This window comes from Dendrobates tinctorius, unplaced genomic scaffold (genome assembly GCF_039654945.1).
Source record: "Dendrobates tinctorius isolate UK_male_01 unplaced genomic scaffold, ASM3965494v1 ptg000134l, whole genome shotgun sequence".
Taxonomy (NCBI): Eukaryota; Metazoa; Chordata; class Amphibia; order Anura; family Dendrobatidae; genus Dendrobates; species Dendrobates tinctorius.
The window spans coordinates 1,352,501-1,376,740 of NW_027361802.1; the positions used below are offsets into that span (position 1 = coordinate 1,352,501).

The 24,240-nt window shown below is 44.0% G+C and overlaps 1 protein-coding gene across 2 annotated transcripts in view; it reads left to right on the forward strand.

The window, feature by feature from the left end:
- Positions 1 to 24,240, forward strand: part of MOB3B (MOB kinase activator 3B) — a 122,349-nt gene that overhangs the window by 4,242 nt on the left and 93,867 nt on the right. For both annotated transcript variants that reach the window (XM_073543669.1, XM_073543670.1), the window contains exon 2: positions 17,280 to 17,797. In XM_073543669.1, the coding sequence (XP_073399770.1) occupies positions 17,380 to 17,797 (418 nt within the window). In that variant the 5' untranslated portion in view covers positions 17,280 to 17,379. The remainder of the gene's footprint in view (positions 1 to 17,279; positions 17,798 to 24,240) is intronic.

Consider the following 24,240-nt stretch of genomic DNA (forward strand, 5'->3'; position numbering starts at 1 on the left):
TAGCTGTGAGTGAGATCTATAATCAGTGCCCTGTCTGTGCAGCTTACTATACATGTATTTTAGTAATAAAGACATTTCTGAAAAAAATGGTGTATTCCCCCCTTCCCAGGCTATAAACATCTGCCCCCAGCTGTCAACTTTCCCTCTGCTGGTTAATAAAATTTCAGGGGACCCCATGCCATTTTTTCCCTGTATTTATTAATTAAATACATGTACAGTTAGCTGCACACAATTTACTAACCATATATGTCTCTGACATTTGTATATCTATTCTATGCACCGTATTTTTCTGACCATGAGACGCTCCTAGGTTTTAGAGGCGGAAATTAGAAGAAAAACAATTAAAGCAAAAAATGTGGTCAATTCTGTACTTAATATCCTCTATCCTGGTATATATGGTCCCCTTCTCCCCATCCTGATACACATGGCCCCTCATCCCTATTCTGGTATGCATGCCCCCGCATCCCTATCCTAGCAGGATTGATTGCCCTCATCCCTATACTAGTATGAATGGCCCCATCCCTATCCTGGTATGCAGGGCCCCCCATCTCGTCTGTCACTCTCGCGCCTTGGCAGGTTGGCGCGAGCCGGGGGTTGTGGCCCCACTGTGCCACAGACCAGACTAACCTGGAAGGGGCGTGATTGAGACAGCTGCCTTGGTCTTCTCTGGAGCCTCCAATGGTGAGGTCAGGGTTGTGCGGCAGGCAGCCGCCAGGTGCCACTTCAGCAGGGTGGTGTCTGGCTGTGACTGCTGATCCCACTCGGGGACTGGACACTTGGTCAGGTGCGAGTGACAGGCAGGCAGGTGGACACGGCAGGCACAACTGGTACCCAGGCAGGCACGGCTGAGACACATGGCAGGCTGGCACGGACGAGACACAGGGCAGGCTGGCACGGACGAGACACAGGGCAGGCTGGCACGGACGAGACACAGGGCAGGCTGGCACGGACAAGACACAGGGCAGGATGGCACGGATGAGACACAGGGCAGGCTGGCACGGATGAGACACAGGGCAGGCTGGCACGGATGAGATACAGGGCAGGCTGGCACAGATGAGACACAGGGCAGGCTGGTGTGGTATGGGAAGGAACAGGTAGGGTCCTGTTCACACAGCAGGTACCGGTATAGGCAGGAAGGAGTGGAGTATGACGGAACAGGTTTGGACCTGTTCACACTGGAGGAGCAGGTACGGGTATTGACAGGAAAGAGTGGAGTATGACAAAGCAGGTTAGGAGAAGAGCCGCAGGAGTGCGAAGTAGGCGGAGCTGCAGGAGTATGCGGAGCTGCAAGGGTGCAGAGCAGGCGGAGCTGCAAGGGTGCAGAGCTGCAAGGGTGCAGAGCAGGCGGAGCTGCAAGGGTGCAGAACACGGACAGGGAGGACACAGAAAGACACAGCAGGGAAAGAAGCCAAAGACAAGGAGGCAGGGGTAGGACAGAGTTTAGACAAGGTACAGGGACAAAGACTCAAGGACCAGAATATTCTGCCTCCTGGAGGGCGGACAGACAAGTACTAGGCAAGGTACAGAGATAAGCAATAAGAGCTTTCAGAGAAGGCAAGACACAGGACAGGGCCTGGCTTACTCAGCAGCAAGAAACTAACTGAGTTTAGACATTGCACAGGCAATGTTTCAGTGGGTGGGGCAGCCCTAAATAGTAGAGGACTCTAGGTAATTGGTCAGGGACACATTACCCAGGTGCACCCTGACTCCATAAGAAGCAGAGAGTTCAGGCGCCGCCCCCCTATACACACAGTCAGGAAACATGAACATAGCAAACAGGAGACAGGGCAAGGAGCTGGCGGCAGAGAGAAATCACAGCATGACCTGGAGCAGTGAGTAAGTTGGTGAGTGGTGGATGGGAAGCCATGCAGCGATGCCAGCAGGGTTGTTACATCATCCTAGTATGCATGGCCCCATCCCAATCATGGTATGCTCGGCCCCCATCTGGTCCTGGTATGCGTGGCCCCATCTCGTCCTGGTATGCATGGCCCCATCCCTATTCTGGTATGCATGGCCCCATCCTTATAATTGCCCCCCACCCCCATCCTGGTATGCATGGCCTCATCAGAAAACATTTAAAAAAAAAAAACCATTACACTTACCTTCCTGCGCTCCCTCGCAGCATCCTGTTCTGGTGCCAGCAACTTCTTTATGCTTGTAAGCAGCGCATGGCAGGGACATCATGCGATGTTCACAAGCAGAGCACAGCTGCCGGAATGCTCACCGGGACTATGCGCGCAGAGAGCATTGAGTATTCATTGCTCTTCAGTAGTGCTCAGTGTTAGCCACTGGCTTCCTGCTGCCGCCAGCGGTCACGTGTGCCGCTACTTAAGAGAAATTAATATTCATGATCTTCAAACAGAGGCTGGACAGACATCTGTATTGGATGAGTTAGTGAATCCTGCTTTGAGCAGGGGGTTGGACACGATGACCCAGGAGGTCCCTTCCAACTCCACCATTCTATGATTCTATAAATGTATAATGATCTTAATCACACGTCAAGATCCACAATAGACTACCTCAAAAGGAGCAAGCTGAAAGTTTTACAGTGACCCTCACCGTCCCCTGATCTGAACATCATTGAAAATCTGTGGCTAGACCTCAAAATAGCAGTGCATCCAGAATAACCTAGGAATCTCACAGAACTGGAAGAATTTTCTGAGGAAGAATGGATGGAAATCCCTCAAACAAGAATTGAACGACTCTTGGCTGGCTACAAAAAATGTTTACAAGCTCTGATATTTTCAAGAGGGGGTGCTATTAGGTACTAACCATGCAGGGTGCCAAAACGTTTGCATCAGCCCATTTTCCTTTTGTAATTTTTCAAATGTAAAAGATTAAATTTTTTTTGCCTATAATACAAAGGAAATGTGTCATCTTTAACTTTAGACCTTTTAGAGAACATTTCATCTTCATCTTGCTTATCTGTTCCCAATAACAGTTATTTTGACCAGAGGTGCCCAAACTTTTGCATGCCAATCTATGTGGCCATGACAAAAAGATGAAGCCTGCTTCCATTTGTAAATCTTATGTTTTCCATCTTCAAAATGAAAAGGATTGGCTGTAGCGGTCACGTGCTGTAGACATGACATCACCGCTGCAGATAGGTCAGCAAAGACCGTCGTGGAGCTGCAGGACTGGCGTGGCAAGGGTTAAGTAAGGCTGATTTTGTTATTTGGGATATTTCATTTTAAACCAGAAAATCCTCATTACCAAATATCTGTATATCCCCGAGGCAAAGTACTTGAATATCATGCTCCCATTAGTTTACCAGACTAGGAGACACGTATAGAAAAAGTAGGCTGCTTAGGTTACTTTTTTTTTTAATAATGAGTCAGTGTTGTGTTCGCATCTTATGTGAGCATTTTCGACATACAGACTAGGAAGGTGCCCTGCACATGTGCTATATGTCGCCATAGACACCAGCTCACCCATTGAAGACCAAAAGAGTGTCCCGGTGGTCTCCATTGGAAAGGAATGGGCAACTCCTGTTATACATCTGTAACGTCAAGCTCTGATGAGATGTGAACAGAGACTTAGGCATATGCTGCTGTTTATACACTGCTGAACCAAGGGGAGTTTAGCCTTAGGGCTTGTGCAGACGCCCGTAGTTTTAGTCCGAGTTTTATCCGTCAAAACATTGCATTGCATTCGGACCATTGTTGTTAAATGAGGCAGTGGACATGTCCAAGATTGCAGCATGCATGATTTGCCTGTGATAGTCTGATGGTACTATTCAAGTCTATAGGTCTGCAGAAAAAATCAGGCCTCTTTCTGACGACATCCATGTACGGTCCGATTTTCATGGACTGACAAAATGTAGAAGATGGAGAAACTTTTTTTCCTATTTTCCACATCCGAGAAAAACGGATCCCACTTTGATGAAACTCTGAGTTTGATCATAGTGTGATTAGCATAGTCAGACCAATTTTCTCAGATGGAGAACGTACGGTTGTGTGACTCTAGCCTTAGAAAAATTATTGATAGGCATTATATTTGGATAGTGGAGCTCTAAGGCCAATTTCACAAGTCCATGTTATCCAGTCTGTTCACAGACCCCAATACCTCGACTAACATCGGGTTTCCTGACTCAAACAAACTACCTCATACAGTAGGCATGTATGATGCCATTAATTCAGATCAGGAGTCCCACGGTTTCCCTAGACACGGACCAGCTTGCAAACAAGAAGGCTAAGAAGAGACTTAATAGCTGTCTACAAATATCTGAAGACATGTCACAGTCTAGACTGGAATCATCTTTATTCTCATTTGCACATGGAAACAGGAGACTAATGGAATGAAACTGAAGGGAGAAGATAAAGATCAGTGAGGGTGATCAATGAGTGGAACAGGCTGCTACAAGAGGTGGTGAGTTCTCCTTCAATGGAAGTCTTCAAACAGAGGCTAGACAGACATCTGTCTTGGTTTATTTAGTGAATCCTGCATTGAGCAGGGGGTTGGACCAGATGACCCAGGAGGTCCCTTCCAACTCTACCATTCTATGATTTTTATGGGATTCATAGCTGGAATTGGAGTTAGATGTGATCACTGCTGTTAGAGCCATATGCTGGCTCTAACACAGCCACCATCTGCCAACTTCCCAACTCTACCATTCTATGATGCTATGATTCTACCATATAATATTGGTGTCTGTTTTCAGTCTTGCTGATGTATTGTGATGAGTAGAAATGCTCACCGTGGTCATCGGTGCCTACTGACAGGTCTGCAGGGGTGAGGTCCCGCAGAGAATTTGTTACTCTAAAGCAGGAGTGGGGAATCTCTTTTCTGCCAGTGGCCATATGGATGTGTATACCATCCTTCTGGGGCCGTACAAATGGTGCACCAACTCCACCCACAAAGTGCGTCCTGACGCTGGTACTGGTCTCAGTAATCTTTCATTGCACGCATGACAGCATTATTTCCTTAAAAGGAATCTTTTTTTCGGCTTGCAGCTGCCGGCATAGACATCGGGGGCTTATCTACAGCATTCTGTAATGCTGTAGATAAGCCTCCGATGTCACCTGAAAGATAAGAAAAACACGTTATATTATACTCACCGGGGTGGGCGGTCCGGTCCAGTGGGCGTTGCGGTCCGGTCCGACGCCTCCCTTCTTCATGCGATGACATCCTCTTCTCCCGTCCTGTAATGGCTGCGGCGCAAGCGCACTGCTCTGCCCTGTTGAGGGCAGAGCAGAATTCTGCAGTGCGCAGGCGCCGGACCTCTCCCGACGCCTGCGCACTGCAGGACTCTGCTCTGCCCTCAACAGGGCAGAGCAATGCGCTTGCGCCGCAGCCATTGCAGGACGGGAGAAGAGGATGTCATCGCATGAAGAAGGGAGGCGTCGGACCGGACCGCAACGCCCACCGGAGCGGACCGCCCACCCCGGTGAGTATAATATAACGTGTTTTTCTTATCTTTCAGGTTACATCGGAGGCTTATCTACAGCATTACAGAATGCTGAAGATAAGCCCCCGATGTCTATGCCGGCAGCTGCAAGCCGAAAAAAAGGGTGACAGATTCCCTTTAACATCCATTGACAGACACAGTTCGTCATGGTCGGCTGTAAGCTCCCGCACCATGATGGACTATGTCCGTCATGTATTTAAACTACTACTGCGTGTAAACACGACAGCTAAGAGGCACGGCAACGGGTGCAGGGACCCATGCCATGGGCCCCCGCACCCAGATCGCTTTAATCGGCCAGTCAATCTGACTGACCGATCACAACATGACCGTGCAGGAGATGCTGACATATCTGCACCTCCTGCCCCATCAGTGCAGGAACTCAGCGCTGCCAGTGGCTGAGCGTCTGCTCTAACAGCCATGAGCGGCATCCGCGCCGCCCCTGGCTGATAACACCCTAATTGCTGCAATCGAGCGCGATCGCTGTGTTCAGGAGGAAGGCAGAGGGACGGGAGCTACCTTTGCCTTCAGATCGGTGTCCCCGCGGTCGTTGCCGTGGTGACCCGTGGTCGTCATGATGATCCCCGGGTCATCAAGCTACGGAAAGCATCTGAGACCATGCTCACAAAAAAAAGCGTCTTTTAGTGTGTGACAGAAGCTAAACATAAGAAAAAAAAGATATAAATCTGGTATCTCTGTAATCACACCAACCCGAAGAATAAAGTCGCCTAATCACTTATACTGAACGAGGAACGGCGTAAAAAATAAAACCAATTCTTCACGTTTTGTGAATTTGTTCATTTTGACTCCCAAAGATTGCAGTAAGGCGATCACAGTTGTTTACCCCCACATATGGGCTATCAGTGTACTCAGGACAAATTGCACAACAATTTTTGGGGTCCAATTTCTCCTGTTACCTTTGGGGAAATAAAAAATTGTTCGCAAAAAGATAATTTTTGTGAAAAAAATGATTTCTTTTGTTTCACAACTCTACGTTATAAAATTCTGTGAAGCACTAGGGGGTTCAAAGTTCTCACCACACATCTAGATAAGTTCCTCGGGGGGTGTAGTTTCCAAAATGAGGTCACTTGTGGGGAGTTTCCACAGTTTAGGCACATCAGGGGCTCTCCAAATGCGACATGGCATCCGATCTCAATTCCAGCCAATTTTGCGTTGAAAAAGTCAAACGGCGTTCTTTCCCTTCCGAGCTCTGCCGTGTGCCCAAACAGTGGTTTACCCCCACATATGGGGTATCAGCAAACTAAGGAAAAATTGCACAGAAACTTTTGGGGTCCAATTTTTTCTATTAACCTTGGGAAAATAAAATATTGGGGGCAAAAAGATCATTTTTGTGGAAAAAATATGATTTTTTATTTTCATGGCTCTAGGTTATTAACTTCTGTGAAGCACTTGGGGGTTCAAAGTGCTCGCCACACATCTAGATAAGTTTCTTCGGTGGTCTAGTTTCCAAAATGGGGTAACTTAATGGGGGGGTTTCCACTGTTTAGGTACATAAGGGGCTCTCCAAATGCGACATGGCATTCCCTCTCGATTCCATCAAATTTTACGTTCAAAAACTTAAATGGTGCTCCTTCCCTTCCGAGCACTGCCGTGCGACTAAAGAGTGGTCTTCCTCCACACAAGGGGTATCGATGTACTTAGGAGAAATTGCACAACAAATAAGTTAACAAAAGGTTAATAAACTTTTTGAATACGGTTTTGAGCACCTTGAGTGGTGCAATTTTTAGAATGGTGTCTCTTTTGGGTATTTTCTGTTATTTTGACTACAAATGTGAGTTGGTCCCTAAAAAAAATGGTTTAGTAAATTTTGTTGAAAAAATGAGAAATCGCTGATTAAATTTTAACCCATAGTAAAAAAATAATTATGTTTCAAAAATTGTGCTGATGTAAAGTAGACATGTGGGAAATGTTATTTATTAAATATTTTGTGTGACATAACGCTCTGATTTAGGGGCATAAAAATTAAAAGTTTGAAAATTGTGAAATTTTCAAAATTTTTGCCAAATTTCCATTTTTTTTCACAAATAAACGCAAGAAATTTTGAAGAAATTTTACTACTAACATAAAGGACAAAATGTCACGAAAAAACAGTCTCAGAATCAGTGGGATACGTTGAAGCGTTCCAGAGTTATAACCACATAAAGTGACAGTGGTCAGATTTCAAAATTAAGGCCTGGTCATTAACCTACAAAGTGGCTTGGTCCTTAAGGGGCTAAGTATAAGTAGTGAACAATGCGTGCCCATGTTCACAGAGCAAGAAGAAATTAAAGGGCTGGCTGCCCTCAAAATACAGCTGCCGGCCCAAGCACTGTGGTCTTTGGGAATCTGCCTGGGTGCCGGAAGAAAGGTCATCGAGAGCCGTAAATGGCCCATGAGCCTGAGGTTCCCCACCCCTGCTCTAAAGGCCTGCGGGTTATTTTATCAGTGCTTCCGATAATAACATTATAGTGGAAAATTGCAGCTTGTCCTGGTCAGTAATTCATCTTTTAGCATGTGTACAAGCAGGCTGGGGTATGGTGTAAAAGGAGTACAGCAAATATTCTAGTTAGATTTTATCTAAGGAATTCTGCTTGGTCACCATACCAGTTGTAACAAAGTACATTAGGGTCAAAAGTACAAAGCCTGAGGATGTGGATGTGTAACTACAAGCAGGTCTGCTGGCACCCAGTCAGGTGCAGTGCTTCCAGACACTGGTGGATAAGGGGCCTTGCTATTGCTTGTTGCCACTTGTACACTGGGAGCAAATTGTCTGGTATGATCAGCTGATGATCAAAGCCATCATTGCTAGGTCCTACAGATTATGTGGGTAAGAAGCGCTAAGCTTGCTGAAGCTTACGAGGATTTTCTTCCATGCATTTGTAGTTGGTTGAAGCTTGTGCTTGAATTGACGTTAGACATATAAATGTCCCAGTCTGCTCTGATCTGCAGCTGTCGGTATAAAATGTCCTGCATTTGTTTAGGGCATCGTGCTCCGTTCTCTCTACTGACTGCAGCACTAAAGGGGCCAGATGGTTTTTATGGCACTACCATTGTAGCAGGCATAATAGACAATGCTATTAGGATGCTGAGTCCAGGGCAGTTTATTATAAACTGTGTAAGTCAATATTGTGTATTGTTCTAGAGGAGCTTACAAATGCCAAAGTGTCATGCTGAATTCATTAACAGTTTATTATATATTATCTGTGCTGCATAGGTAGGAGAAGCTTGACGTTTTTTTTCTTTGCACACAAGAAAAATGGATGCCACACTGATGGAAAAAGCAACATACGGAACAAAAATGGTTGACAAACGGGTCCAGCACACCGATGGAAAACCGTTCATTTTTTGTAGAACACAAAAAGAATGAGGCAAAAAAAGGTCTACTAGCTCTTCCAAAGACAAGTCCAGCAATACCTTCACATGGACAGTCCATTCCTCCATTACTGAGAAATCAGCACTTGAATGGATATGCGGCTGAAGTGCTTTCAATGTGTGGAAGCTCTTCCCAAGCCTCTGTCACACCGGCTCTGCTTCTGCGCAGCTCAGCCTTCTTCTTCTTGACCGATGGCTCCTTTGCATGAAGTCACACAGCAAAGGAGTTGTCAGTCAAGCAGGAGAAAATGACACTTTGCAGGCAAGACAGTAGGAGTGAAAGAGGCTTTATAAGGGCATCCTTGCAACGTACACACTTCAATCTCAATTGCATATCCATTCACACTCTGAATTCTTAGGTACAAACTGCCTAGGTACAGGCATTGCTGGATTTATACTGGTAAGGCTACTTTTACACTTACCAGGTTTTTTGCGGCCCGTATCGCCACAATTTTTACGGTCTGCCGCAATAACGGACGGCAAAAAACTTGCGGATCGTCGTTTTTCATGTTTCCAATACTATGGAAATAGTATTGGAAAAAAAACGGTGTTCCGCAATACCAGAAGTCACGGTGCACCGCAAAAACAAACTTAGGTTTGTTTTTGCAGCCTGTGTCCGTACGCCGTATAAAAGGTCAAACAAGCTAGATCTTTTTTCATGGCTGCAAATACGGCCCTCACGGCTGTACTGCACACGGCGCACCGTGGAATTTTTTCGGCCCGATTTTACGGCCCCATAGAAATCTATTGGGGCAGCAAAAAACGGCCCACAAAAACACAGTAAGTGTAAAAGCAGCCTAGGTTTTATATGGAGATATAAATAGTTTTTTGGTTTTTTTGGGGGGGGGGTAGTCCTGCTGACAGATTCCCTTTAAACTTTCAAGGGATTGACATGACACCACAAAGTATCTAGGGCCTGGACTGTTTATGTATTACTATACACAACTGTTCATTGGAATAACTGCCTTGAAATACTACACCCCTCATAAGAAAAACTCTTTGTGTAATGAAGCAGAGCCGATGATTAGCAGATTTCTAAAATGGACATCCACACATTTTACTTGCCACAACCGAGAGAGTACATACAGTGGATATAAAAAGTCTTCACACCCCTGTTACAATACCACATGTCTGTCACATTAAAAAAATCATACTCAGGGTGCATTCACACGATCAGTGTTTGTTAAGGCATTCACGCAGCTGAATTTCCTCATGAATACCGAACCTCATCTCACTTGCGTTTTTCCTTGTGTTTTTCCCGCATTCGTTTTTGTCTCTCGTTTAGTATGTTATTAGATGTGGAAAGATATAAAGTGCCTTGCGAAAGTATTCGGCCCCCTGGAACTTTTCAACCTTTTCCCACATATCATGCTTCAAACATAAAGATACCAAATGTAAATTTTAAGTGAAGAATCAACAACAAGTGGGACACAATTGTGAAGTTGAACGAAATTTATTGGTTATTTTAAATTTTTGTGGAAATTCAAAAACTGAAAAGTGGGGCGTGCAATATTATTCGGCCCCTTTAACTTAATACTTTCTTGCGCCACCCTTTGCTGCTATAACACCTGCAAGTCTCTTGGGGTATGTCTTGTGGTGTAGTAACCACTATGTCCGCTAGGGGGCGCTGTGTTGAGGTTCCAAGGGAGAGCATGAGTGGCAGAATCCTGAAGGATGGTTGTGTATCTCAAAGGGGGTGGCTTTGAGATGGAGACTTAGTTATGCATATTGATCAGCAATGGTATTGCCGAGGTGTTATTTCAAGGTATAAGGGAGAAGTCTCTAGGTAACTTGGGAGTTGGGCGGGCCAGTTACCTACAAACCCACCCAGGGGTGTGTCTGAAAACGCCTGTTGTAAAAGGCTATTTGAATGCCTGAAGGACCTGTGATGAGGTCATAGTCACGTGACCCGGTGGGCGTGGCTATGGACCATATAATGTGGCCAGGGTAGGTCACATGGGGTGAATGCTGGGACCTGGTTGGTCCAGAGTGGAAGTTCCCGTGAGGAGGAATGTCTCCTGGCTAACAGCCTGTGAAGGTGGTGACTGGACCGTGTCTGATGACGCACTGTAACTGGGGTGTAATGGCTGCCAGAGCCTGAGAATTCCCTGGAGGGAATGAACGTGTGCGGAATGCTGAAGCCGCATGAGGAACCCTGACTTGGGTGAGACAGTTGTGAGGCTAAGAGAGCCTGTTTGCTGGACATTGAGCAACCTGTGTATGCTGGAGACTGATAACCAGAGTAAGCACTATAATGGACGCTATGCTGGTACTGCTGTTAAGTGAACTTTCTGTTGCTGCTGTGGTTTATGAGGCGTGAATAAACCGCACAAGGACTGTATGATTTGTTGGAAAATCCTGTGCCGGAACTGGTTTTTGTTCGCTGCAAGCGAGAATCCCCTAAGTAAATGACAGCGCTACCTCACTGTCTCTATAAGTTTTATACATCGAGAGACAAATTCTTGCCCATTCTTCATTGGCAAAAAGCTCGAGCTCAGTGAGGTTTGATGGAGATCGTTTGTGAACAGCAGTTTTCAGCTCTTTCCACAGATTCTCGATTAGATTCATGTCTGGACTTTGACTTGGCCATTCTAACACCTGGATACGTTTATTTGTGAACCATTCCATTGTAGATTTGCTTTATGTTTGTGATCATTATCTTGTTGGAAGACAAATCTCCGGTCCCAGTCTCAGGTCTTTTGCAGACTCCAACAGGTTTTCTTCAACAATGGTCCTGTATTTGGCTCCATCCATCTTCCCATCAATTTTAACCATCTTCCCTGTCCCTGCTGAAGAAAAGAAGGCCCAAACCATGATTCTGCCACTACCATGTTTGACAGTGGGGATGGTGTGATCAGGGTGATGAGCTGTGTTGCCTTTACGCCAAACATATCGTTTGGCATTGTTGCCAAAAAAGTTCAATTTTGGTTTCATCTGACCAGAGCACCTTCTTCCACATGTTTGGTGTGTCTCCCAGGTGGCTTGTTGCAAACTTTCAATGACACTTTTTATGGATTTCGTTGAGAAATGGCTTTCTTCTTGCCACTCTTCCATAAAGGCCTGATTTGTGCAGTGTACGACTGATTGTTGTCCTATGGACAGACTGTCCTACCTCAGCTGTAGATCTCTGCAGCTCATACAGAGTGATCATGGACCTCTTGGCTGCATCTCTAATCAGTCTTCTCCTTGTTTGAGATGAAAGTTTAGAGCAGGGATGGGGAACCTCAGGCCCCAGGGCCATTTACGGCCCTCGATGGCCTTTTATCGGGCCCCCGGGCAGATTCTCTGGGACCGCATTCTTGGGCAGCGAGCTCATTAATTTCTTTTTGCTCTGTTAGCACACACACGCAGTGTTCACTAATGAACACTGAAGGGCATGCAATGAAAGATTACGTCCTGACTCCAGTGCTAGAGACAGGATGTAATTTGTGGGTGGAGTTTGTACGGCCCCCGAAGGATGGTATAAATATCCAAATGGCCCTTGGCAGAAAAAAGATTCCCCACCCCTGGTTTAGAGGGATGGCCGGGTTTTGGTAGATTTGCAGTGGTATGATACTCCTTCCATTTCAATATGATTGCTTGCACAGTGCTCCTTGGGATGATTAAAGTTTTGGAAATCATTTTGTATCCAAATCTGGCTTTAAACTTCTCCACAACAGTATCACGGACCTGCCTGTTGTGTTACTTGGTCTTCATGATGCTCTCATCAAACAGAACCCTGAGACTATCACAGAGCAGGTGCATTTATACGGAGACTTGATTACACACAGGTGGATTATATTTATCATCATTAGTCATTTAGGACAACATTGGATCATTCAGAGATCCACAATGAAATTCTGGAGTGAGTTTGCTGCACTGAAAGTAAAGGGGCCAAATAATATTGCACGCCCCACTTTTCAGTTTTTCAATTTCCACAAAAATGTAAAATAACCAATAAATTTCGTCCAACTTCACAATTGTGTCCCACTTGTTGATTCTTCACCAAAAATTTAGATTTGGTATCTTTATGTGTTTGAAGCATGATATGTGAGAAAAGGTTGAAAAGTTCCAATACTTTCCCAAGGCACTGTAGATATAGGGTAGATAGATAGACAGATAGTTATCTGGGAGATATATAATTAGTGCCATGCATATGTAGTTTATTGTACATGGATTAACCTAATAAATGAAGGGAAAAAAACTATGTGGGGTCCCCCTTATTTTTCATAACCGGTCAAGGTAAAGCTGACAGCTGTGAGCTGACATTATCAGCCCTTCATAGCCTCAAAATACAGTCCCGCAGCCACCCCAGAATTGGCACACCACAATATATGCTACAATTCTGGTGCTTTTCATGGCTCTTCTAGATTGCCCTGGTGCGATGGTAATCGGGGTAATAGTAGCTATGCTTGACAGCTGTGATTTGTCAAAAATCACAGTTGGCACCAAGCTCTGGGGTTAGCAATGGAGAGGAATCTATCAGACACCCCCATTACTAACCTGGTAATAAAAAATAAAAACATACAAATAGGAAAAAAACGCTTTATTTAAATAAAAACTCTCCCACACTATCCCTCGTATATCAATTTATTAAAAAAAAAATAATAATCCCATGCAGGTCTTCAGTAATCTACCAAATCCAAAGTAGTCCAAAAAAGATACCTGAAAGACATAAAAAGACAGAAATAAAGACAATAGACACTCCCTCTTTCATCAATTTATTACCCAAAATGTTGCCACATAGGTCTGATGCAGTCCACGTTCCCTCATATCTCCGGCATCTGTGAATAGCAGTAAATTGACCGCTATTTACAGGCACTGGGTAGTGTTAAGGTACTGTCACACTTAGCGATATCGCTATAACTTGTGACGTTATAGCGATATTGCTAGCGACATCGCTGTGTGTGATACTTACCTACAACCTGCTCCCCCGCTGGTTATCGCTGATCGCGCGAGAACGTCCAGGACTGTTTCTCGTTGTCAGCTTCCTGTGGAGAGACGAGCGACGAGCATGGAGCCGGGCGGGAGGACGTCAGGATCGCCTAGTGTGACAGGTAAGTAGCGACCCCCAACCGCTACGATGTCACTGGTGAGATCTGCCTGTGTGGCAGCTCACTAGCGACCACTTAGCGATGTACCAGCGATCCTGACCGCGTCATATCGTTGGTCGGGATCGCTGGTGCATCGCTAAGTGTGACAGTACCTTTATGCTGTGTGCCCACGTAGCGATTTTTAAGCGTTTTTGCTGCGATTTTTGGTGCGAAAACGCTGCGAAAACATTTAAAAATCGTGTACAGAACGCCCCCCATGCATTCCTATGGCATTCCGCACATGCTGTGCTAATGCTGCGCTATTTTCCGCGGTGGAATCGCATCGCGGAAAAAATCGCAGCATGCTCATTCTTTTGTACGGAATCGCAAAGAATTGCCGCGATTCCGCACCCATAGGTATGCATGAGAATCACTTACTTCCCGCATGTGGCTATGCCCACCATGCGGGAAGTAAAGCGTCTCATGTGCGGTTGGTACCCACGGTGTGGAGGAGAGGAGACTGTCCTCCAGGCCCTGGGTACCATACCCCTGTAAAAAAAAGAATCAAAAATAAAAAATAATGCCTTGCGGCAAGGCCCTGTAATGACGTAGTCTCGCGTGACTCTAGCGGTCTTGCGAGATCGCTATAGTAACGCGAGACCAACGTCATCACAGGTCTCGCAAGGCATTACTGGGAACGCTGAGGCCCGGGAATGCAGCGCGGGACGCCGGAAGGTAAATATACCCCGATTTTTTTATTTTTTTTTAGCATTTTAACATTCTGTCTTTTACTACTGATGCCGCATAGGCGGCCTCAATAGTAAAAACCTGGTCACACTTGTCAAACACTATGTTTGACGAGTGTGACCAACCTGTCAATCACTTTCCAAGCGATGCTTCAAATCGCTTGGAAAGTGCTTTAATATCGCACGCGAAAATCGCGGCAAAATCGCGATCAAAATCGCAGTGAAATCGCGCGGAAAAAAACGCGCGATTTCTGGGAAGGAGTCCGGTTTTTAGTGTCCGGAAGAAAACGCTACGTGGGCACATAGCCTTAGGCCACTTCTTGATGACCATCTTTACAGTTTTCCATGATATATCTATTACCTTGGACACTTTTTTGCTCTGTTCTCCTGTCTGATAACTTTCAGCAATGAGATCCCTCTACTGTGTTGAAAGTAGAGATGAGCAAATTTGTTGGGATTTTGGCCCCAGATCTTATTTTGACATATTCGAACACTATTTGTGCCAAATGTATGACTTATGATCGGTTCTGAATATATTCGGTATTTCTACTCCCACTGACTCTAATGACGTTTGGCTGTGTTTGACGAATATTGCAATAACAATTTTCGATTCCGATTGTATTCGGAACTGAACCTGAACAAATTTGCTCATCTCTCGTTGTAAGCTGGTTTTGGACCATGGCTTAAGCTGGGAAATGCAACTGAGAAAATGTCAGGAAAATCCTACTAGTGCAGCCAAACTTTATATGGAAGTAATCAGAATCACTTTACATGATGGCAGCTGTGTGCTATTTAATGAGTTTAAATGGGATTAGCTAATTCTGAGCACACCAAATTCACAATTATAGGAGGGTGTTCACATTTATGCAACTACACTATTTTGGTTTTGTGATTGCCTCTCAACGGATTTGCACAGATTATAGATGACAATAAAGATGGAAAAAGTTCAGAGATGACTCTTTTTGATTCGATTTTTGTGTGTGTCAGAAACATGGCCTTTTAACAGGGGTGTGTAGACTTTTTATATGTAATTCTTCGTAGAACCTGCCATAGATAGATAATACAGCTGGCCATATGCTCAAGATTATACCAGCAATGTCTGATATTTAATAATAATAATCTCTTTATATAGCACCCAACATATTCCGCAGCACTTTACAGTTTGCACACGTTATCATCGCTGTCCCCGATGGGGCTCACAATCTAAATTCGCTATCAGTATGTATAATGTGGGAGGAAACCGGAGTACCCAGAGGAAACCCACGCAAACACGGGGAGAACATACAAACTCCTTGCAGATGTAGTCCTTGGTGGGATGCTGCATTATTGTAAAATGAAGAAAAAAACATTGCCAGCTCACCCGTCAATGCATATCATGGGCTTCAGGACCCGCTGTGTCCAAGCATGTGTAATCCAAAAGAAGAAATGTGTCCAGCTCAACCGATTTCATGAAGATAAAATTTCTTTATTCACAAAACTTACAACATAGAGGAAAAATCTTCAGCACAATACCAAATAGGTATGAATCTCGACCCGTTTCCGGAGACTAAGCTCCATTAATCATGACCAAGTTTTGTGAATAAAGAAAGTTTATCTTCCTGAAATCAGTTGAGCTGGACACGTTTCTTCTTTCGGATTATTGTAAAATGCAGCATGTCACAACTCTCAGCCTTTTTTCAGCGTTTCTTACCAATTGAAAGCAATGAGTAGTGCAAACAAATCGCTGCAAAAAATGCTGCTATTAGGTGCCAAAACATGATAAAGTTGAATCAGAATTTTTTTATGCACTAAACTTAAAGGGAATCTGTCACCCCATATTTGCTGTATGAGCTGCGGCCACCGCCATCAGGGGCTTATCTACAGCATTCTATAATGCTGTAGATAAGCCCCCGATGCAACCTGAAAGATAAAAAAACGAGTTAGATTATACTTACGCAGGTGTTCCGTCCGGTCCGATGGGTGTCACGGTCCGGTCCGGCTCCTCCCATCTTCTAGTGATGACGTCCTCCTTCTTACTTCTGCCGTGGCTCCTGCGCAGGCGTACTTTATCTTCCCTGTTGAGGGCAGCGTAAAGTACTGCAGTGCGCAGGTGACGGACCTCTCTGACCTTTCCCGGTGCCTGCGCACTGCAGTACTATACTCTGCCCTCAACAGGGCAGATAAAGTACGCCTGTGCATGAGCCGCGTTAGAAGTAAGAAGGAGGACGGCATCGTATGAAGATGGGAGGCGCCGGACCAGACTGCAACACCCATCGGATCGGACCGGACCACAGTGATAGTATAGATCATAGCCAATGAGCTTGTGGTGGTCGATCGCTTATTCCCATACTGGGGACAAATAACTGGGCAAATAAGGGACCGGACCATGGAACACATCATGAATTGATGTATTCAGCCCTGCTTCATTGTAGTGACTTGGGCTGAACTGCGATATCACACAACCTGCGGCAACTAACCATGTTTTTGCTAATTCTGACAACCTGCTGTGCAGGGGTTAACCAATACTTCTATGTCATTCTGGAGGGTGGGATTCCGTTATGACATAATACATCTGTATGCAATTCTGCATTGTTTTTAGTCTTGCTAAGTAGCTGGAGAAGAATTCTGATTTGTCACATCACTGGAGAACAATAAAGAGGTTATGAGCCCCCCTAATGTATTGTGCCATGACTATTGGGTGTTAATAATAAAAATATATGTCATTGTCCATTAATCCACTTATTTATCTCTTACTTTTCTCCCCAGAAAAATGAAGTTTCCTAGAAAATAGGAAAGCGATTACATTGTATGTACAATCTCGGTTCATGTTGCGTGATCACAAGGATATAGCAAACATTTCAACGCCATGTCTATTGGACTAAAGCAAGTGTTTAACAAAGACAAGACTTTCAGACCTAAGAGAAAATTTGACCCTGGCACGCAAAGGTTTGAATTGCATAAGCGGGCACAAGCATCCTTAAGTTCTGGACTTGACTTGAAAGCCACAGTTCAACTGCCCAGTGGAGAAGACCTCAATGACTGGGTGGCTGTTCACGTAGTGGACTTTTTCAATAGGATTAACCTCATCTATGGTACCATTTGTGACTTTTGCACTGAACGAACTTGTCCTGTTATGTCTGGAGGTCCAAAGTATGAGTATAGGTGGCAAGATGACATGAAATACAAGAAGCCCACTGCCTTACCAGCACCTCAGTATATGAACCTCCTCATGGATTGGATTGAAGTACAAATTAATAATGAAGATATATTTCCTACAAGCGTGGGTAAGCATGAAGTCAGAAAATGCTACCTTTCTTTTAAGCGTCAAAAAGATGTTCGGTAAACCTCCTGCATGCATTTAAATGTCTTGTTTGTCTAATCACTGTCTGCGTGAAATGGTTTATTAGGCCTTTACAGCGGAAATCTGAACATTTATTTGTGCTCTTCGCTTTGTAGCATTGCAGTGTAAATAAGAAGAACTGAAGCATTTACATAATGTTCTCTGGAAAGAGCCAGTGCTTTATTAGCCCTCCAAAACCAAAATGAACCGGGGCATTTTGAGTCTTGCTTTAGATCAGGGTTCCTCAACTCCAGTCCTTAAGGCCCACCAACAGATCATGTTTTCAGGATTTCCTTAGTATTGCTCAGGTGATAATTGCATCACCTGAGCAATACAAAGGAAATCCTGAAAACATGATATGTTAGTAGGCCTTGAGGACTGGAGTTGGGGAACCCTGCTTTAGATGAGCCCTGAGTTTTAGAAAGAAGAGCAATAATAATAGTAATTGTGAAGGTTTGAATTCGGACAAAGTTTAAAATATGCTAATGAAAGGCTCGGTGCAAGACGCGTATATGTACTTTTTAATAAAGCTTCCAACCCATAATCAACTTTCTCTGGTATCTTCTGCAAGCAGAAGAGCATGATCTCCACCTTCACATTTTCTGTTATATTGGTCTATACCTATGGACTGTTTGGATCCCGTCAGAAGGTTACCCTCAGCAGCTTCATGAGTTCATTCATTCACAAATAAGATGGAGGTAGGTGTTGTGTCCTGCACACAACACAATAAGGTGAGCACATGGAGGACCTGTGAGATGTCCTAATACTCACACTCCCTCAGCTACCATACTTTTTGCCCAATGAAGTGCTCTTCTTTCTTTTTTTTTCTGGATTCCACCATTCTATTGAAGTTTTAGAAAATGGGAGCTACAGAACAGAAGGTTCTGGCTCCAAAGGTTGTATGATGTCTATGGTATGGACAGGAGTTTGGGACTTCATTAGTTCTTTTGAGTGGCTTGGAACCAAGGTGTTTTTGACTTTTAATCAGATGTTACATGGCTTATAAGTCTCCTCTTTCTGACATGCCAGGCTTGGTTTGTCACTCTCCGCATGGAGAAATGTTACACCTTAAGATTAGATGTAACCAAATTTAGCAAATTAAAAACAGCCTACATTATTAAATAGATCTTTTAGACCCGAGGAGGTTTTTATACCTACTTTAAAAATTCATTGTGGTATAGCTGTATAATTCTCTGTGAAATTTATCTGATTTTAAAATGAATATTTTATGAGTCCATCAGTTCTGGTTCTGATTGTTTTCAATATGGTTTATTTATTTCGGTGTCAAGTTTAGGTTTAGACTCCACTGAGAATCTACATTAAAAATGTGACGATATTTATTTTTCTTTTTGCATAGCGCATTTTGAAAGTTTGCCATTTGGACGGAAGTGTAGATTTCCCACACTGGATAGAGAGCTTACTCAAAGAGTATGTTAATTGTTTTTTCATATATGGATTCTCAAGCACAAGCTGCTCTAAAAGCCACATAAAAGAACGTAAGATGGTCAAGTTTGTGAGAGACTGCTGAAAGGAGTAAGATTAATAGGATAGCTCATTCACCCCTATCTCTTGCCATCAAAAGTGCTGATTCATTACTTTGTGTTTCAAAAAAAGAAGGATCGGGCATATTGGACTTAATGTGCTCAATCCTTTTTCTGGCTAAGAGATCAGACACTGTCTGAATGATCAGCACTTGCCCTGCGCCTTCCTTATAGAATAAAGCAAGCTCACCGAGCGAATGTGTGTCCTGGGGATATCAGAGTATATACACACGTGGTCAAAATTTTTGGTACCCCTTGTTTAAATACAGAAAAACTAACAATGGTCACAGAAATAACTTGAAGTAATAATAAGTCAAAAATCTATGAAAATGAACAAATGAAAGTCAGACATGGCTTTTCAACAATGCTTCCATAGAATTAAAAAAAATAAAATAAATAAAACTCATGAAATAGGCCTGGACAGAAAAGATGGTACCCTTGAAAATAATGTGACAAAAGTGACATGTTAAATCAAGGTGTGTCCACTAATTAGCATCACAGTGTCTACAATCTTGGAATCAGTGAGTGGGCCTGTATAGAGTTCTACAGATACTCACTCACTCACTCAACATGGACCAGAGGAAGCGAAGGAAAGAGTTGTCTCAGGAGATTAGAAAGAAAATTATAGACATGTATGTTATAGGTAAAATGTATAAGACCATCTCCAAGCAGCTTGATGTTCCTGTGACTACAGTTGCACATATTATTCAGGAATTTAAGCTCCATGTTTAGCCATCCTCCCTCCTAAGGCTAAGTTCACACGTAGCGGAACTCTCGCGGAAATTGCCGCGAGAGTTCCGGAATTCCACTCCGCGGGAAAATCGCATTTTAAATTCCCGCGATTTTCCCGCGGAAAAACTAGCATTTTGCAAGCGATCTGTAGCATCGCTTGGAGAACTGATTGACAGGTTGGTCACACTCGTCAAACATAGTGTTTGACAAGTGTGACCAACTTTTTACTACTGAGGCTGCCTATGCAGCATCAGTAGTAAAAGACAAAAAATGTAAAAAATAATAAAAAAAATTAAAAATGGTGTTATTCTTACCTTCCGACGTCCCACGCAGCCTTCCTGCCTCTCTCCACGCTCTCGTTCCCAGTAATCCTTTGCGAAAATGCCCGCGATGACGTACATTCTCGCGGGATCGCGACGTCGCGTGAATGACCGCGAGACTTCGCGATCCCGCGAGAACAGACGTCATCGCGGGCATTTTCGCAAAGGATTACTGGGAATGAGAGCGTGGAGAGAGGCGGGAAGGCTACGCGGGACGTCGGAAGGTAAGAATAACACCATTTTTTATTTTAAATTCTATTTTTTACAGGGATATGGTACCCAAAGCCCGGAGGACAGTCTCCTCTCCTCCGGACTGTGGGTACCAGCCGCAATTGTTCTGCTTACTTTTCGCATGGTGTGCACAGCCACATGCGGGAAGTAAGCGGAACAATGCATTCCTATGGGTGCGGGATCGCCGCGATTCCGCAAAATTAATGAGCATGCTGCGGTTTTTACCGCGAAGCGATTCCGCCGCGGTAAAAACCGCAGCATTAGCACAGCATTGTGGAATCTCATAGGAATGCATGGGATGCTTATTTTTCGTGGCAAAATCGCGCGGTTAAAACCGCCGCGGAAACGCGAAAAAAACACCACGTGTGAACTCTCTTAGACGTTGCCGCAGGAGGAAAATTGATGATAAATCAAAGAGACAGAAAATACTAATGGTAACATAAGAGCCCAGAAAAACTTCTAAACAGATTAAAGGTGAACTTCAAGCTCAAGGAACATCAGTGTCAGACCGCACCATCTATCGTTGTATGAGCCAAAGTGGACTTCATGGGAGACGACCAAGGAGGACTCCATTGTTGAAAAAATATCCAGACTGGAATTCGCCAAACTACATGTTGACATGCCACAAAGCTTCTAGGAGAATGTCCTATAGACAGATGAGACAAAAATGGAAATTTTTGACTAGGCACATCAGCTCTGTGTCCACAGAGGGGAAACATGAAGAAAGAAAAGAACACTGGATGAGGCTTTATTATGATATGTCTGGGGCTGCTTTGCTGTATCTGGGACAGGGTGTCTAGAATCTGTGCAGGGTACATTGAAATCTCAAGACTATCAAGAGATTCTAGGGAGAAATGTGCTGCCTGTCATGATACCAGTGCTGGGTGACCGGCACTGCTGGGGTTAATGTCCTGATCGCAGTGCAGACTCTCACCTGCACACCTGGGACCTATTAGGGTGGCCTCTCATTGGTTCTGGGGAGGCTTCTTATAGCCTCAGGACGCTCCCATCCCTGTCAGTTATACTTTCGCCCTTGGCATTGTGTGGTGACCCCTGAGTGTGTTTGTGCTGTGTTCTGGTTGCTTGATTCTCTGTGTATGATTCGGTCTGTTCTCTGGATATCGCATTGGATTCTGCTTGGTACCTTCTATGTCCGTTTGGTTTTTATCTCTGCTTGGCCCTGACTGTCTGTTCTGTCTCATCCCTGGTACTGTATTGATATCTTGTGTATGACCTTTGGCTTTGTCTGACCTCCCGTCTGTTTATCCCTCCTGTACCTCGCTTGCCTGTATTGTGCCTGACCTCTGCTTTGCCCGACTCTGAGTTTTCTTCCTCCTCTGAAAGCAGGACGCTAAGCCCCGCCCCCTTGCAGTCACATGACCGTTCACATGACCGTAGGTCCTGTGCCTGCTTTCTAAACTTCTACATTCAGGTCCCGTGCATCTTTATTGTCCGACTGTTCTTGTCCCCAGGGGTCCCTACGGTGCGGGTGAGTCCCTGCTTAGCGGAGGCTGTACGCCGGTGCTGTCAAGACCCTGACACTGCCCAGTGTCAGAAAACATGGTCTCAGTCGCAGGTCATGGGTCTTGCAACAGGATAATGACCCAAAACACAGCTAAAACCACCCAATGGCTAAGAGGAAAACATTGGACTATTCTGAAGTGGCCTTTTATGAGCCCTGACCTAAATCCTATTGAGCATCTTTGGAAAGAGCTGAAATATGTCATCTAGAAAAGGCAACTTTCAAACACGAGACAACTGGAGCAGTTTGCTCTTGAGGAGTGGGCCAAAATACCTGTTGAGAGGCGCAGAAGTCTCATTGACAGTTACAGGAATCGTTTGATGGCAGTGATTGCCTCAAAAGGTTGTGCAATAAAATATTAAGTTAAGGGTACCATCATTTCTGTCCAGGCCTATGTCATGAGTTTTATTTTTTATAAAATTCTGTGGAAGCATGGTTGAAAAGCAATGTCTGACTTTTATTTGCTCATTTTCATAGATTTTTGATTCATTACTTTTGGCAGATTCAAGTTATTTCTGTCACCATTGTGGGTTTTTCTGTCATTAAACAAGGGGTACCAACAATTTTGACCACGTGTGTATCTGTCGCTGAATGACAGCTATCTCAGGTGTATTGTCAAATGGAATCAATGTAAAAGGTAAGATCCCATAGATTTACCATAAACGATCTAATCAAATACCCTGGCGATAGTCAACTTTCTAATTGGGGTAGGGGGGCCGGAGGGAGTTTTTTCGATCAGATTATTCCCCAAACTGTGGACTTATTGGTGAGGCATGGCTGTGCCTCTTGGGAAGAATCCCACTTAACAAGTTACACAGGGTCACCATACACAATAAACATTTGTTCTTTACTCCCCTTTCTCCCACATCTGTATCTGTAAAGCTAACATGAAGTCATACATAGGTTAAGTGAAAATAACAAACCAGGACAAGGTGCGTAACAGAACATATGGGCAGAAGCAGTAAATCCCAGTCAGGCTACAATTGTTTATAGGATTTAGAGGTGTAGTAAACTGATGACAAGTGCAAACGTTTCCAGGGTCATTTCAGAGCAGCATGCTCCAATAGTGCGCCTTAAAGTGCTCACATGTCTTCCTTTATAGCGTTACAGGAATTTCATTATTTTGTTATTCCAGGACTTGGTTCACACTATTTTTCAGATGCTTTTTTTTCTCAATTGGAAACATGTACTTTTTCCTAAACTAGTTGTTCGATCCATCACTTTGCAAATAATTACAAAAAGTACACCAAAAAGATAAACGTGATGGGTAATATTAATGTATACTGCCATAAAATGATTACATGTATATTATAAGGAAAATGACGCTAATCGCTCTACATCAATCACTGTAAACACTTTATATGCCTTGCTGTGACTAGCGTACGTCACATTCGCATTTTGCACAAAAAAATGGTGCACATGATTAATATCTTTTAGTGGTTAACACTGTTGCTTTGCAGTGCTGGGGTCCTGAGTTCAAATCCCACCAAGGACAACATCTGCACGGAGTTTGTACAGTGGGTACGGAAAGCATTCAGACCCCTTTCAATTTTTCACTCTTTGTTTCATTGCAGCCATTTGGTAAATTCATAAAAGTTCACTTTTTTTCTCATTAATGTACACTCTGCCCCATCTTGACTGAAAAAAGCAGAAATGTAGAAAGTTTTGCTAATGTATTAAAAAAGAAAAACTGAAATATCACAAGGTCATATGTATTGAGATCCTTTGCTCAGACACTCATACTTAAGTCACATGCTGCCCATTTCCTTGTGATCCTCCTTGAGATGGTTGTGCTCCTTCATTGGAGTCCAGCTGTGTTTAATTAAACTGATAGGACTTGACTTGTAAAGGCACACACCTGTCTATATACTGTAAGACCTCACTGTTCACGGTGTATGTCAATCAAAATAGGAATCATGAGGTCAAAGGAACTGGACAAGGAGCTCAGAGACAGAATTATGGTAAGGCACAAATTTGGCCAAGGTTACAAAAGAATTTCTGCAATGCTCAAGGTACCTAAGAGCACAGTGTCCTCCATAAT